The sequence below is a fragment of the Neolamprologus brichardi genome, chromosome 7, assembly GCF_056152115.1.
Source record: "Neolamprologus brichardi isolate AB-2024 chromosome 7, ASM5615211v1, whole genome shotgun sequence".
Lineage (NCBI taxonomy): Eukaryota > Metazoa > Chordata > Actinopteri > Cichliformes > Cichlidae > Neolamprologus > Neolamprologus brichardi.
The window spans coordinates 37,136,701-37,151,169 of NC_142110.1; the positions used below are offsets into that span (position 1 = coordinate 37,136,701).

At 40.9% G+C, this 14,469-nt stretch overlaps 2 protein-coding genes and 1 pseudogene across 3 annotated transcripts; all 3 read right to left on the minus strand.

Annotated features, from left to right (window-relative positions):
- Positions 1 to 363: 363 nt before the first annotated feature.
- LOC148102140 (bile salt-activated lipase-like) lies at positions 364 to 5,786 on the minus strand. Its single transcript, XM_087844444.1, has 11 exons — positions 5,721 to 5,786; positions 5,443 to 5,590; positions 5,095 to 5,214; positions 2,814 to 3,011; positions 2,572 to 2,702; positions 2,080 to 2,187; positions 1,847 to 1,961; positions 1,462 to 1,648; positions 1,135 to 1,338; positions 761 to 970; positions 364 to 637 (listed from the first exon to the last, which is right to left on the minus strand). Exons 1-11 carry the CDS (start codon positions 5,784 to 5,786, stop codon positions 454 to 456), a joined length of 1,671 nt encoding a protein of 556 aa, XP_087700570.1. The 3' UTR covers positions 364 to 453.
- A 1,912-nt stretch (positions 5,787 to 7,698) lies between these two features.
- LOC148102141 (bile salt-activated lipase-like) lies at positions 7,699 to 10,382 on the minus strand (annotated as a pseudogene). Its single transcript, XR_015719207.1, has 6 exons — positions 10,304 to 10,382; positions 9,942 to 10,060; positions 9,618 to 9,815; positions 9,376 to 9,506; positions 8,056 to 8,207; positions 7,699 to 7,932 (listed from the first exon to the last, which is right to left on the minus strand). The product of XR_015719207.1 is annotated as a bile salt-activated lipase-like (transcript).
- Positions 10,383 to 10,872: 490 nt separating this feature from the next.
- On the minus strand, positions 10,873 to 13,981 carry cel.2 (carboxyl ester lipase, tandem duplicate 2). The gene is given in 11 exon segments (XM_087844445.1): positions 10,873 to 11,056; positions 11,170 to 11,379; positions 11,515 to 11,739; positions 11,863 to 12,049; positions 12,190 to 12,306; positions 12,425 to 12,530; positions 12,630 to 12,760; positions 12,870 to 13,067; positions 13,136 to 13,255; positions 13,492 to 13,639; positions 13,916 to 13,981. Coding segments are annotated over 11 exon segments (1,692 nt in total).
- Positions 13,982 to 14,469: the final 488 nt, after the last annotated feature.

Sequence of the window (14,469 nt, forward strand, 5' to 3'; positions counted from 1 at the left end):
TGCTAGAGTGGGATTTTCACTGCATATTCTGCACCAAAACTCTGTGCGTTCATCATTTGTTTGAAGCCAGCTCACCTCCTGCAACCAGTTTTCCGAGAGTACGCGCTTCTTTTGCAGTTCAGACTCCTTCTGACATTTCTTTGGAGGTGGAGGAACACCAAAGTAATTGCGTAAAGGAGCTTGTTTCTTCGACATCTTTAAGAGTTCTAAACAAATGTCTGTCCTCCTCCTGAAAATCTTATGTACGCAAACAGGCGTTGCAACTTCTTATCTTGTGCGCGTCTTTTATTTTGACAGCAGATGCTTATGTGCACCCCGGGTCATATTGTAAATCCAAACACATGATCAAATAAACCCAACAGATTAGTATTTTTGTCTGCTGTTGATTTATTTTTTATGAGCTAGTGATGCAATACTTGTCTACACATATCCACAGGTGACAGCACATGATGCTTATTCTGAAACAACTGTGGGAAGGCTGGGCAGGATCCTGGTCCAGAAATTCACGTAAGGCATCCTCATTTTCTGTTGCACGTAGTTGTTGTTCATATCAGAATGGATCTCCAGGAACTGTGGTGCACTTCTGGTGAACGTTGGCCATTTAACAGGCACGCTTGAGCCTCCGTTATTGGGATCTCTGTGGACATAAAAAGAAAAAAGTAAAACATAAATACAGCAGCTTAATTTATATTTCAATACTTGATTTAGTTGCTTGGTTTCTGTGATACTCTGACAATCGTTTGTGTCTACAGAATTATACCCAGTTTTGGCAAAGTTGGTCCAGTAGGAGATCATGGCGCCGGAGACACGGCGATGGCTTGGCCAGTATCCAAGTGGTGTGGTGAAGGGCTTTCCAAACACGTACTGCAGGTCGTCAGCGTGGTCAGCTCCCATCCAGCTTGGGTAGGGCATGATAAGACCACCCATACGGTTGGGCTCAGAGAAGAGGTAGGAGTAGGTGCGCCCAGTTCTTTAATGAGAGGGGGGAAAAAAACATTGATGTGACAATAACTACACCACTGACAAAAACAATTAGATTTTCATTTCTGTAATTATTTATATGAATGAAATTTTACTGAGACCACTATTATCTCATTAAACTGTGACATCTGTATTGCAAGATAATATTCTCACGTGGCATGGTCAGCATGTAGATAAAGGGCAGCCTGTGTAGGAACCAGGAAGATGTAGTCCGTTCCTACTCCCACAATGGTTTTCTTGATGGTCTTCTGGCTGGGATTGCTTCCCCAGTTTGAAGTATAGGTGGAGTAGGCATTGTTCAGACCAACTGCGCCCTTCTCCTTTGTGTACGCTCCCAAGAGCCTCCTCACATCGTCACTGAAACCCGAAAGTGAGGATTAAGGTCTGATAAAACACCTTACTGTCACCTAAGGTTTGATATAGTGTTACATCCATGTTGGCATTGTTATTGTTTCAACTGATCAAACTGATCAAACTCACATAGGGGTGCTAATTAGATCCGAATTGATTGACGGAACATCTAAAGCAGTGAAAATATGCCCGTCCATGTCATTGACTCCAGCAATGTAATCAATTTCAGCTGCATTGTGGAACAACTGGGAAGGATCTTCTGGCAAGAAGTCCCCATCAATCACAGGAGACAGGACCAGGTTGAAGACAATGGGGTCTGAGAAATGCAGACAATTAGAACATGTACTATATGCAGAACAAACTTTGTTTTATATATACTGTGTTAGTCAGCATATAGTTTAAACTATTGGATTTGCTTGTATCCCATTGAACTTTGTGAGCAATCTTGTCAGAAAAGCTTTCATCGTGTCTAAAATGAGAATGTAAAGTAGGCTGTGTGGAATGTAATCCTTACTATCGGGTGAAGCGGACAAACTGATAGTGCCTGCCAGTGTTAGGGCTTCAGGATCAGCCATCTTCAAACAGGCAGCCATTCTGTTATCAATTGGGCACTTGACCTTCTGAGCAACCTGCAGAGTGGGTGTAAATTAATAATTATGTGCTATTGTTAAAGCTGTTTACACAGATTTCGTATTCCTATTATTTGTTCTGAAAGAGTGATTATATCCAGAGAAGCTGCTATAATACCTCCTCAGCAAACTTGCGAGGGTTCTTGTTAATTCCCCAGGGGCAAAGTGCCACTCCACTCTGGGAGATGGCTCTCCTGATGATGCCTTTATTGTGGGGAGTGAGAGTCTGTGGGTGGAAGGTTAGGAAGAATACATTGTTTGATCTTGTGCAACAACTTTATCGTTTCCAGTGCAAATAGAAAGCCAACAATTGTAACCACTGTAGCAGATGGGTGAGAACCAGGTCTAGGTCTGCTGTAAGTGTCACCTCAACATAAATTACTAAAATTGATCTGTTGACTGTGATGTTGCTGTACTGCTTACAGTGTTTTTATTTTAGCAAACAGTTTGTGCAGGAATTCTCTTCTTCAGTTCCTTGCAAACTAAGTTGCCAGTGTGAGTTTATAGCTCAAAACTCTATAATCTTGTCCAAATATGGTCACTGGTTCTAACAACCAAAGATTTTGATATATGTGTGTATATATACATATCTGTGGTAATGTATTTTCACCTGGAAGTTAACACTAGCTCCACCTGCAGATTCCCCAAAGATGGTGATGTTGCCAGGGTCGCCTCCAAATGAGCGGATGTTTCTGTGTACCCAAGCAATGGCAGCCTGCTGATCCCACAAACCGTAGTTTCCTGAGGATCAAATATATTTCAGCTTATTAGAAGAATCACTGCTTTAATGGAAGTATTTTTATAAATGGCAACCTAGCATGTACCAGGCTCTGTAAAGTGTGTGTAACTTACCAGGCAAGCCAGAGTCTCCACTGCTCAGGAAGCCCAGTGTTCCCACACGGTACCCCAACGTCACTACAATAACATTCCCTCTGTCTGCAATCTCCTGTCCGCTGTACAGGTAATTATCCAGGAAGTTTGCACCCATGGAGCCTCCAACCAGGAAGCCTCCTCCATAGATCCAAACCATGACAGGGAGACCGGCAGATACTAGAGGACAAAGTTAGTGAAATTTAGTCTTTGTCTAATTTACATTAAAAAATAAACAGATAACCTAGGGCTGGGCAAGTTAATGTGTTATTATCACATCAACGCATTCATTGATTAATAACGACAATTATTTTATTTTGAAGGTCCATGCTAACTGCCTCGGAACATAAAAAGCCACGGGTCACAGGAGGGATGGGATGTTGATCTGTGCAGGCTTGAAATGGGTGACATTATGCATCTCAACCAATGAGATCATTTATGGTGGGCTTGACAGTACTGCAGGGCAGAGTTGATAGAACTAAAGTTATTTGTAAGAGCTGCAAATTGACTGTAGACCATTGTCAATCAATCTCATGTCTCCTGTGCAGTACAGAATGCGTTCAGCTTGTCAAATTAACATAAATCTTCGATCGCTAGCAGTGTGACTCTTACGTGCTGTACTGTATGTTTGTAAGTTATCTCCCCAACAAACACAACAGTGTCGACAAAACCTTTTGCACCGTCAAAGGCACCTGTGGTAGCACCCAAAAGGCAGAGGAAGATGCTAACCACCGCACAAAAAGTTGGACTTCTGGATATGCTAAAGGAAGGTAGAACTTACTGTATTTTTTGGACCATAAGGCACACCGGATTATAAGGTGCATTAAACAGGGTTTGATCTTTGGTTTCATTCTATAATACTTGATTTATTTTTCTACGAAGGTTTGAACTTTGAGAGTGTCTAAACAAGAGAGAAAAGTGTGAAAATGTTCACGTCTGTCTGAGAAAAGTGTATAAAGTGTGTAGTGAGAGGTTTTACAGCCTTAAAACATCTATAATAACTAAAAAATAAAGCTGACTACTTCATGGATTTCACCTATCGCTGGTTATTTTTAGAGCGTAACTTGCACGATAAACGAGGGACCACTGTACTTCAAGTCTGAAGTATCACTTAAATGCATTACACGCTATTGATGCCAGCAAAACACCCACTCAAACAAACAGTGGCAGGAGGATCGGCAGACTACATTGGATGCAGCTTGTAGGAGAAGTATAGTTAAACAAAAGCAGGAGAAGCTAACAATCGCCATAACAAAGTGGCTAGCTACAAACTGCAAGTCAATTATTATCGTGGAAGATGTCGGTCTGAGGAATGTTCTTAGAACTGCAACAAATGATGGCATGTATGAGCCTCCCTCAAGACACACCAGAATTCACAAGCTGTACAAAAAGGAGAGCACTATGAAAGCAACTGTGTCATTATGTGCACTAGCTGTTGCTCCCTCTGGAATCTAGTGGATGTCACTAGGTAACCATAATTACCTGAGAGTTGCAGTACATTATATCGATGAACAGTGGGAGCTGTGTTTGCATGCTCTGACTGCAGCGAAAACAGAAGAGAGTGCCAAAGAGTAAGAAAATTTCAATTTAGAGGAATAGATAAATGCAGTAAATTTTGTCAACTCAATCTAGATTACTGAGGGTGGGTTTTTTTTTTTTTGGGGGGGGGGGGGGGGGGGGTTACTGAGATTCTCCACCGGAAATCAAGAACAAACAGACTTCACAGAATAAATGTCCTTTGACAGTTTGACAGTAAATAATCTTGAACATCTCCCTGACAACAGAAAATGTTTCTGGTGGTACCTAAAAAAAATCAACATATTTATAAATGTTAACTTGCTGTTGATCAAAAGGTGCCTGTTATAAAGTTATGCTCGTGATTCTATGTTGGATCTGATTAGATTCATGTTTATGTTGAGATCGACAAGAAGTGTTTTAACTGCTACTGTGTTACGGAAATAGGGCTGTTAAAAAGCACCTTATTTCTTTAAAGACGTTGCTAACTGATAGCAACGTTGCTAACTCATATAGCACATCCGCTATATGAGATGTGCACTTCTCATATAGCAGTGCTATGGGTGCCGGTTTAGCTCAGTGGGTGAGCAGGTGTATGGCTGGAAAGCAGTGGGCCTGGGTTTGAGTCCGACCTGCGGCCTTTTCCTGTGTGTTCTCACAGAGAATCGTGCAATTCATGCGATCACAATTTAAAAAATTTAATGGTTGCCCAGCACTAAAATAAACTTTTGTGCATTTCTGTTTTTACCTGAGCTGCCATGAGGAACCCAGATGTTAAGGTACAGGCAGTCTGTACTGCCGATGGAGTCAGTCATCACAAGGTTCAACTGAAGGCATCTGGGCTTGTAGTCTTTGGCCTGTAGAATACCTGACCAGAAACACATTAAAAGAGTTGAATATTACATTTGAAAAAATATCAGGATACATTATGTATGTTACTTCACACAGTGCAGGTCTTAGCTTGCCTACCTTTGCAAGTAGTAGAAGTAATTTTCTATTAACTGATTAAAGTTAACAGGAGACATACAGAAAAGGCTGCTGAGAGTTTCAGAGATAACAGCTAAAGAGTGATGAGAAACTCAATCAGTCTACCTACCATCCCAACCACGGTGAGGCCTTGGTTTCTCAAATGTTCCAGGAGGATCAGCAAAGGGAATCCCCAAGAAGATATCCATGGATCGGCCTGATTCCAGTTTCTTCGATTTTCCCTCAACCTTCCCTCCCTCGGTCGTCACCACACCAAGCTAAAGAGATAAAGCACAATGAGATTAAGGGGAAAAAAAGTTCATACGTTTGTAGCTAAATAGTCTTTGCACAACAAGATGACAAAAAATCCTGTAAACATGAAAAATACATATTTTGTGTAACACTCACAGAGGCCCCAGAGGCCGTCTCTAGAAACAAAGCAACAGCAATCAAAATCCCCAGCGTCAGCATCATGAGTAACTGGCAGAATGGCACCGATTGTCACCCTGACTTTTATAAAGCGGACTCCTCCCCTGGACAACATCTGACCGGTGTGAAGTTTGTGGGCCTGCTTTTCTCACAGTTACATAATATTTAACCACCTTGTGTACATTACACCTTCCCAAATACTTCCCGTGTATCATATCATTATATCATTAATTCCCATATTTTCGAGAAGGAAAATAAGTTGTTTTAGACTCAATGAGCAGAGAGACAAATTTAGCCAAATGTTCATGTAAGTTGCCTAATGTGTAAGAATGACCACAGGTCAGGATGTATTTTGAAATATTTCACGCAGACAAATAATGACAGTCTGATTCTGGACATGCAAAGAAGGCTACTAGTATTATGTTTGGCATCTCATTTTTTAATTTAGTGAATTATTTCCAAAATAGAGAGCTGGTTTAAAAAAACACACAAACAAAACAGACAGAGATTGTGTTACAGTCCTGACCAGAGCCTTCGTAAGACATGCAAGTGATTAATCTTTCACGTGTGACTTTGCGTTTTCCCCCTTTCCCCCCCCACTATTTATCAGGAAACCATCCTCTATTGAGTTTACACAGCTGTCAGACTGTGCACAGAGTCACACTCCTCTAGCCAATCTGAAAAGTTAACCATTATGTTTTGAATGCTTCAAAACTGAGCTGTAAATACCTGTATTGTAGCCTACAATTAATAACTATTTCTACTATAAAGTGCAAATTTGCAGAGTCAGCGTTATCTCTTATGTGCTTTTCCACGGCTACTGATTTTATCTGTGACATAATCTATACACCTATACAGACATGGGTCCATGCATATACAGCAACAGTGTCTGCATGTGCATGACACTCACCTGCCACATATCTAGTCAGCCAATCACATGACAGCAACTACTGCATTTAGGGATGTAAGCATGGTTCAGATGACCTGCTGACCCCCAAATGGCAAAGAAAAGCAATTTAAGTGACTTTGAATGTGACTTGGTTGTTGATGCTAGTCTGTGTATTTCAGAAACTGCTGATCTACTGGGAGTTTCCCTCACAATCATCTCTAGGGTTCAAAGGGCATGGTCTGAAAATGAGAAAATGACCAGTGAGGAATAGTTCTCTGGGTGAAAAATGCCTTGTTGATGTCAAACATCAGAGGAGTTGACTTTTAGGTTTGTTAGGTATGAAGCTATCATTAGCTTACTAGCCCTGGCATCTCCACATATATATTTTTAGAGCTTCAGGTGTAAATTCAAATAGATCAAATAAAACTAAGACAACCATATGTGTCTCTGCTATGCTAATTTTTAATGAACTAGCACTGATACTTTTAGATCAACATGTCTGCACATGTCCACAGCGGATAGCACATGCTCCTTCTTCAGAGCCCACTGTGGGAAGGCTGTGCAGGATGCTGGTCCAGAAATGCACATAACACAGCCTCATTTCCTGCCTTATGTAGTTCCGGTTCATGTCAGAATTGATCTCCAGGAACATGTCACCACTTGTTGGTATCTCTGTTAACATAACCAAAAAATAAAAACGTTACTGGTGTGTTTTAAATTTATATTACAATAACGGATTCAGTTGATGGATTTCTGTGACACGCCTATCTATTGTGTCTGCAGTTATACCCAGTTTTGGTGAAATCGGCCCAGTGGGAGATCAAGTAGTCAGAGAAATGGGAATGGCTTTGCCAGTATAAAAGTGGTGAGCTGAAAGGCTTTCCGAACACGTACTGCAGGTTGTCAGCGTGGTTAGCTCGAAAATTTTAGGCAGAAGTGCTGATCAGTGTATAAGCTGAGATCCTATATTTAGAGCTTCAGATGGTCATATTGTAAATCCAAACACATGATCAAATAAACCCAACAGATTAGTATTTTTGTCTGCTATCCATTTATTTTTCATGAGCTAGTGATGCAATACTTGTCTACACATATCCACAGGTGACAGCACATGATGCTTATTCTGAAACAACTGTGGGAAGGCTGGGCAGGATCCTGGTCCAGAAATTCACGTAAGGCATCCTCATTTTCTGTTGCACGTAGTTGTTGTTCATATCAGAATGGATCTCCAGGAACTGTGGTGCACTTCTGGTGAACGTTGGCCATTTAACAGGCACGCTTGAGCCTCCGTTATTGGGATCTCTGTGGACATAAAAAGAAAAAAGTAAAACATAAATACAGCAGCTTAATTTATATTTCAATACTTGATTTAGTTGCTTGGTTTCTGTGATACTCTGACAATCGTTTGTGTCTACAGAATTATACCCAGTTTTGGCAAAGTTGGTCCAGTAGGAGATTATGGCGCCGGAAACGCGGCGATGGCTTGGCCAGTATCCAAGTGGTGTGGTGAAGGGCTTTCCAAACACGTACTGCAGGTCGTCAGCGTGGTCAGCTCCCATCCAGCTTTGATCTGTTGACTGTGATGTTGCTGTACTGCTTACAGTGTTTTTATTTTAGCAAACAGTTTGTGCAGGAATTCTCTTCTTCAGTTCCTTGCAAACTAAGTTGCCAGTGTGAGTTTATAGCTCAAAACTCTATAATCTTGTCCAAATATGGTCACTGGTTCTAACAACCAAAGATTTTGATATATGTGTGTACAGTGTTGGGAAGGTTACTTTTAAAATGTATTCCACTACAGAATACAGAATACATGCCCCAAAATGTATTCTGTAACGTATTCCGTTACGTTACTCAATGAGAGTAACGTATTCTGAATACTTTGGATTACTTAATATATTATCATGCTGTTTACAACTACATGAATGTACTATTGCTGTGATTTATTACTGTTACTGAAGGTCCGCGGCTCCGAACCGTAGTAAAGGGACCTCTGGCTAATACGGTGGGTTCTGTGTTGGGCTCGTAGCCGAAAACTAGTTTTACTTTGTTGTCTGGGTCAACTTTGCTAGCAAGAGACAGAGAGAGGCGTTGAAAGGCTGCTCCAACAGAACTTATTGTTTTTGGAGGAAAACACGAACACAGTGTAGTCGAGTCTTAATAGCTTACTTACAACTGGGCTCGTCAGGCACTCTTCTTGGCTGCAGTGGTTGTTATTATTATATTTACATGCTTCCAGCTCCCGTTTTTGCTCGATGACAGCTCGTACCTTTCCTTTTTCTCCCTCCCTCGCTCACAGACACATAACGTGTATGGCAGTCCATTCTCCCTGCAGCACGGACTACACTGCCTATGATGCTACATTCTTTAGAGCTATACCGGTAGCATTCTGCCTATTAGCTTAGCACAACAAAAAGGCCTCTCTCACCCAGGAAACACGCAGAGAGAGAGCGTCACCCTGTAACCATGGCAACCATAACGCTGCCACCTGGATCTACAGACCGTAGCTGTCAAACAAAACCCAAACAGTCCTGACCCGCCACAATATGAAACAGGGAAGTACCGCCGTGTAATCCACTTATTTCAACAAAGTAACTGTATTCTAAATACCACCTTTTTAAACGGTAACTGTAACGGAATACAGTTACTCATATTTTGTATTTTAAATACGGAACGGCGGTACATGTATTCCGTTACTCCCCAACACTATGTGTGTATATATACATATCTGTGGAAATGTATTTTCACCTGGAAGCTAACACTAGCTCCACCTGCAGATTCCCCAAAGATGGTGATGTTGCCAGGGTCGCCTCCAAATGAGTGGATGTTTCTGTGTACCCAAGCAATGGCAGCCTGCTGATCCCACAAACCGTAGTTTCCTGAGGATCAAATATATTTCAGCTTATTAGAAGAATCACTGCTTTAATGGAAGTATTTTTATAAATGGCAACCTAGTATGTACCAGGCTCTGTAAAGTGTGTGTAACTTACCAGGCAAGCCAGAGTCTCCACTGTTCAGGAAGCCCAGTGTTCCCACACGGTACCCCAACGTCGCTACAATAACATTCCCTCTGTCTGCAATCTCCTGTCCGCTGTACAGGTAATTATCCAGGAAGTTTGCACCCATGGAGCCTCCAACCAGGAAGCCTCCTCCATAGATCCAAACCATGACAGGGAGACCGGCAGATACTAGAGAACAAAGTTAGTGAAATTTAGTCTTTGTGTAATTTACATTAACAAATACATAAATCAGCTTTTTTTTTTTTTTTTTTTTTTTAAAATCATAAATCAACTTTTGTGCATTTTTGTTTTTACCTGAGCTGCCATGAGGACCCAGATGTTAAGGTACAGACAGTCTGTACTGCCGATGTAGTCATTCATCAAAACGGTCAACTGAAGCCATCTGGGCTTGCAGTCTTTGGCCTGTAGAATACCTGACCAGAAACACACATTAAAAGAGTTGAATATTACATTTGAAAAAACATCAGGATACGTTATGTATATTAGTATAACACATTAGTTCACACAGTGCAGGTCTTAGCTTGCCTACCTTTGCAAGTAGTAGAAGTAATTTTCTATTAACTGATTAAAATTAACAGGAGACATACAGAAAAGGCTGCTGAGAGTTTCAGAGATAACAGCTAAAGACTGATGAGAAAGTCACTTGGTCTACCTACCATCCCAACCATGGTGAGGCCTTGGTTTCTCAAATGTTCCAGGAGGATCAGCAAAGGGAACCCCCAAGAAGATATTCATGGATCGGCCTGATCCCAGACTAATCGATTTTTCCTCAACGTTCCCTCCCTCGGTCTGCACCACACCAAGCTAAAGAGATAAAGCACAATGACATTAAGGGAAAAATTTTAACTATTGAAAACATTAAGCTTTAGTAATTTTCTTTACCACATTGATTAAATTTACCACAAAATATGTAGATTTGCAAAATTTGACTCCACATATTTAGAGCTTCAGGTGCAAATTCAAAAGTCAAGTCATCTTTATTTAGCACATTTAAAGCACATCAAGTGTCTGCCAAAGTGTTGAACAGAGGGATAATATAATCAAAAAGAAAGAATTAAAATAGATATGATGAAAACATTATAGAAACCCCTGAGAGTTGATCAAATAAAACTAAGACAACCATATTTTTCTCTAATATGTTTATTTTTCATGAACTAGCACTGATACTGATACTTTATTTAGATCTACATGCCTGCACATGTCTACAGTGAATAGTACATGCCCCTTATTCAGAGGTGACTGTGGGAAGGCTGGGCAGGATGCTGGTCCAGAAATGCACATAACACAGCCTCATTTCCTGCCTTATGTAATTCTGGTTCATGTCAGAATTGATCTCCAGGAACTTTTCACCACTTCTGGTGAATGTTGGCCAGGTAGCAGGCACGGCTGAATCTCCCTTGTTAGGATCTCTGTTGATCAGAGAAATTGAAAACATCACTGATGTGTTATTAATTAGTATTACAATAAGTGATTCAGTTGTTTGATTTCTTTGACACAAAAATCTGTGTTTGCAGAATTATACCCAGTTTTGGCAAAGTTGGTCCAGTAGGAGATCAAGTAGTCAGAGACACGGCGATGGCTTGGCCAGTATACAAGTGGTGAGCTGAAGGGCTTTCCAAACACGTACTGCAGGTCGTCAGCGTGGTCAGCTCCCATCCAGCTTGGGTAGGGCAATAAAGGACCACCCATACGGTTGGGCTCAGAGAAGAGGTAGGAGTAGGTGCGACCAGTTCTTTGATGAGACAAAAAGAACAGGAAAAGTAATGTGATGATAACCCCACCACTGCTAATAAAAATATGTATTTTTATCTCGTAAGTAATTAATTAGATAAACTGTGATATCTGTATTTCAAGGTCACATTCTCACGTGGCATGGTCAGCATGAAGATAAAGGGCAGCCTGTGTAGGAACCAGGAAAATGTAGTCTGTTTCAATATCAACAATGGTTTTCTTGATGGTATCCCAGGTGGGAAAACTTCCCCAATTTGAGGTATACGTGGAGTAGGCATTGTTCAGGCCAGACTCACCCTTCTCCTTTGTTAAGGCAGCCAAAAGCCTCCTCAATCAGAAAGAGAGTATTTTCCACTGAGAACTGAAAAAATTCCTTACTGCCACCAAATCATTGTTTACCATTTTGCGATGTGTAAGTTGTTTGAAATTGTTTCATGATGCAATTCCAAATCACTCCAAAGCGGATCAAAGCACTCAAACTCACGTAGGGGTGACAACCAGATCAAGGTTGACTGATGGAACATCAAAATTGGTGAACATATGCCCGTCCATGTTGTTGACTCCAGCAATGTAATCAATTTCAGCTGCATTGTGGAACAAGTTGGAAGGATCGTCTGGCAAGAAGTCACCATCGATCACAGGGGCTATCTCCAGGTTCAACACAAGGGGCTCTAAGATATGCACACATCAGAAATCATTATATATATGCCAGAAATTGTGCAATAATTAGAATGAATATAATTTGGTGGGTAATTTAAGCAGAACTGTTTTCATCACGTCTAAATTAGGTTTGGTGGAACGTAGTCCTTACGATCAGGTGAACTGAGCAAATTCACAGTTCCTGCCTTTGTTAGGGTCCCAGGATCAGTCATCTTCAGACAGGAAGCCATTCTGTTATCAGTTGGGCAGTTGACCTTCCGAGCAACCTGCAGAGTGGGTGCAAATTATCTGTAATTACCCCCATGTTCTATGCATATGTTTGTATTATTATTTCCTTATTTGATCAAAAAAAAAAAGTGGTTATATGTAAAGAAGCTGCTATGTATCCTCAGCAAACCTACGAGGGTTTCTGTTGAGTGCCCAGGGGCAAAGTGCCACCCCACTCTGGGAGATGGCTCTCCTGATGATCCCTTTATTGTGGGGAGTGAGAGTCTGTGGGTGGAATGTCAGGAGAAATACATATTTCACTATCTGCTTTGAAATGAGTTCCACCTATGGATAGATGGTCAGAGAAAGAGCAAATACTCTCACCTGGAAGCTAACACTAACTCCACCTGCAGATTCTCCAAAGACGGTGATGTTGTCAGGGTCGCCTCCAAATGAGCGGATGTTTCTGTGCACCCAGGCGATGGCGGCCTGCTGATCCCACAAACCGTAGTTTCCTGAGGATTAAATATAATCAAGTTTGTGGAAAGAATCACTATTTAAATGGAAGTATTTCTGTATTGGCAGTCCAGCATGTACCAGGCTCTATAAGATGTGTGTACCTACCAGGTAAATCAGAATCTCCAGGGCTCATGAAGCCCATAGGTCCCACACGGTACCCAAGTGTCACTACAATAACATTCCCTCTGTCTGCTATCTCCTTCCCATAGTACATGTAGTTATCCAGGTAGTAAGGCCCCATGGAGCCTCCAATCATGAAGCCTCCTCCGTAGATCCAAACCATGACAGGGAGACCAGAAGATACTAGAGGGATGAAGACAGTTAGCACTGGTCTAAGTTAATATATAAACATTTTTGGCTTCTGTCTTTACCTGAGCTGCCATGAGGAACCCAAATGTTAAGGTACAGACAGTCCTCACTGCCTACGTAGCAATTCTGGAAAAAGTTCAGCTGAAGGCACTCGTCTCTGTACTGTGTGGCCTTTAGAACACCTGACCAGAAACACACATTAAAAGAGTAGTGTGTTATCATTTAAGATTAGCATGAAGCATCAAGTATGTTATTATTAAATATTTCTTCACACAGAGCTGGCCTTAGCGAATGCTTATTTCGCTTTGCAAGCAGAAGATGAAACATATTTAAAAGGAAATGAGCAGAAAAAGCTTCTGTGAGTTTCAAACATAATTGCTAAAGATGTCAAATCTAGTGAAAAATGCTGTCCACCCACCTCCCCATCCAGGGTGACGCTTTGGTTTCTCAAACCTTCCAGGAATGTCAGCAAAGGGAATTCCCTTGAAGATGTCCATGGAACGGGATAATCCAAGACTAATTGTTTCACCCTCAACCATCCCTCCCTCAGTTTGCGCCACACCAAGCTACAGAGATTAAGGCAATAAATGGACTAAATATGTGAGCCAGAAGATGGATGTTTGGGGTTTTTACCACAATGATTAAATTGAGCACAATATGTTTCAATTTGAACACTTAATGTAACAAAATTACACATTTTGTAATCACGCAGTCACAGCTGAATTATCAGTGCACAACCGAACTTGAAACATATTCTGCACAGTGAAACCTTTAGAGATATCCAAAAGAAAGTCTGTAAACATGAAAAATATGTTGAATATTAACAATTATGTGATACTTACAGAGGCTGCAGAGGCCCTCTCCAGAAAAACAGCAACGGCAAACAAAATCCCCAGCTTCAGCATCATGACCAAGCTGTCAGAATTACCCTGATTGTCAGCCAGACTTTTATAAAGGAACCAACATTGCACAACATCTGACCAACGCGGAGTCCGTGGCCCCTGGTTTTCTCACTGTTGAATAATATTTAACCAATATTTAACCACCTTGTATACACTACATCTTCCCCCAAACTTCCCCACATTTAACTAGAAAACCAAAATCGACGAGAAAAAAAATGGTTAATGGTAGTTATCATGAGACATCTCTTTTAATGTCTGCTCTAGTAAGTAGATAAGCTATTTATAATTATTTATAAATAAAATAAATACAAATGATAAACAAGGAGCACAAATACTTTTATTCTCAGTCAACAGAGAAACTAATTCCGATACATACTAATGAAAATTAGCTGGAGTTAACTGGTGTTATTAAAATCTTTCTTGGGGGAAAAAAGAAAAATAGTCTTTTTTTATTTTATGTTCTGCACTTCTTCTATTTAACTTGCAGGTTTTCT

What these genes read in the sequence shown, in the direction of transcription:
- LOC148102140 (XM_087844444.1), bottom strand. Translation starts at nt 5,786, where the DNA reads ATGATGCTGACGCTGGGGATTTTGATTGCTGTTGCTTTGTTTCTAGAG. An exon ending in GATCTAATTAGCACCCCTAT is followed by an intron (nt 1,339 to 1,461) that starts GTGAGTTTGATC and finishes TTCGGGTTTCAG; the next exon opens with TGACGATGTGAGGAGGCTCT. An exon ending in ACCAACTTTGCCAAAACTGG is followed by an intron (nt 638 to 760) that starts GTATAATTCTGT and finishes TTATGTCCACAG; the next exon opens with AGATCCCAATAACGGAGGCT.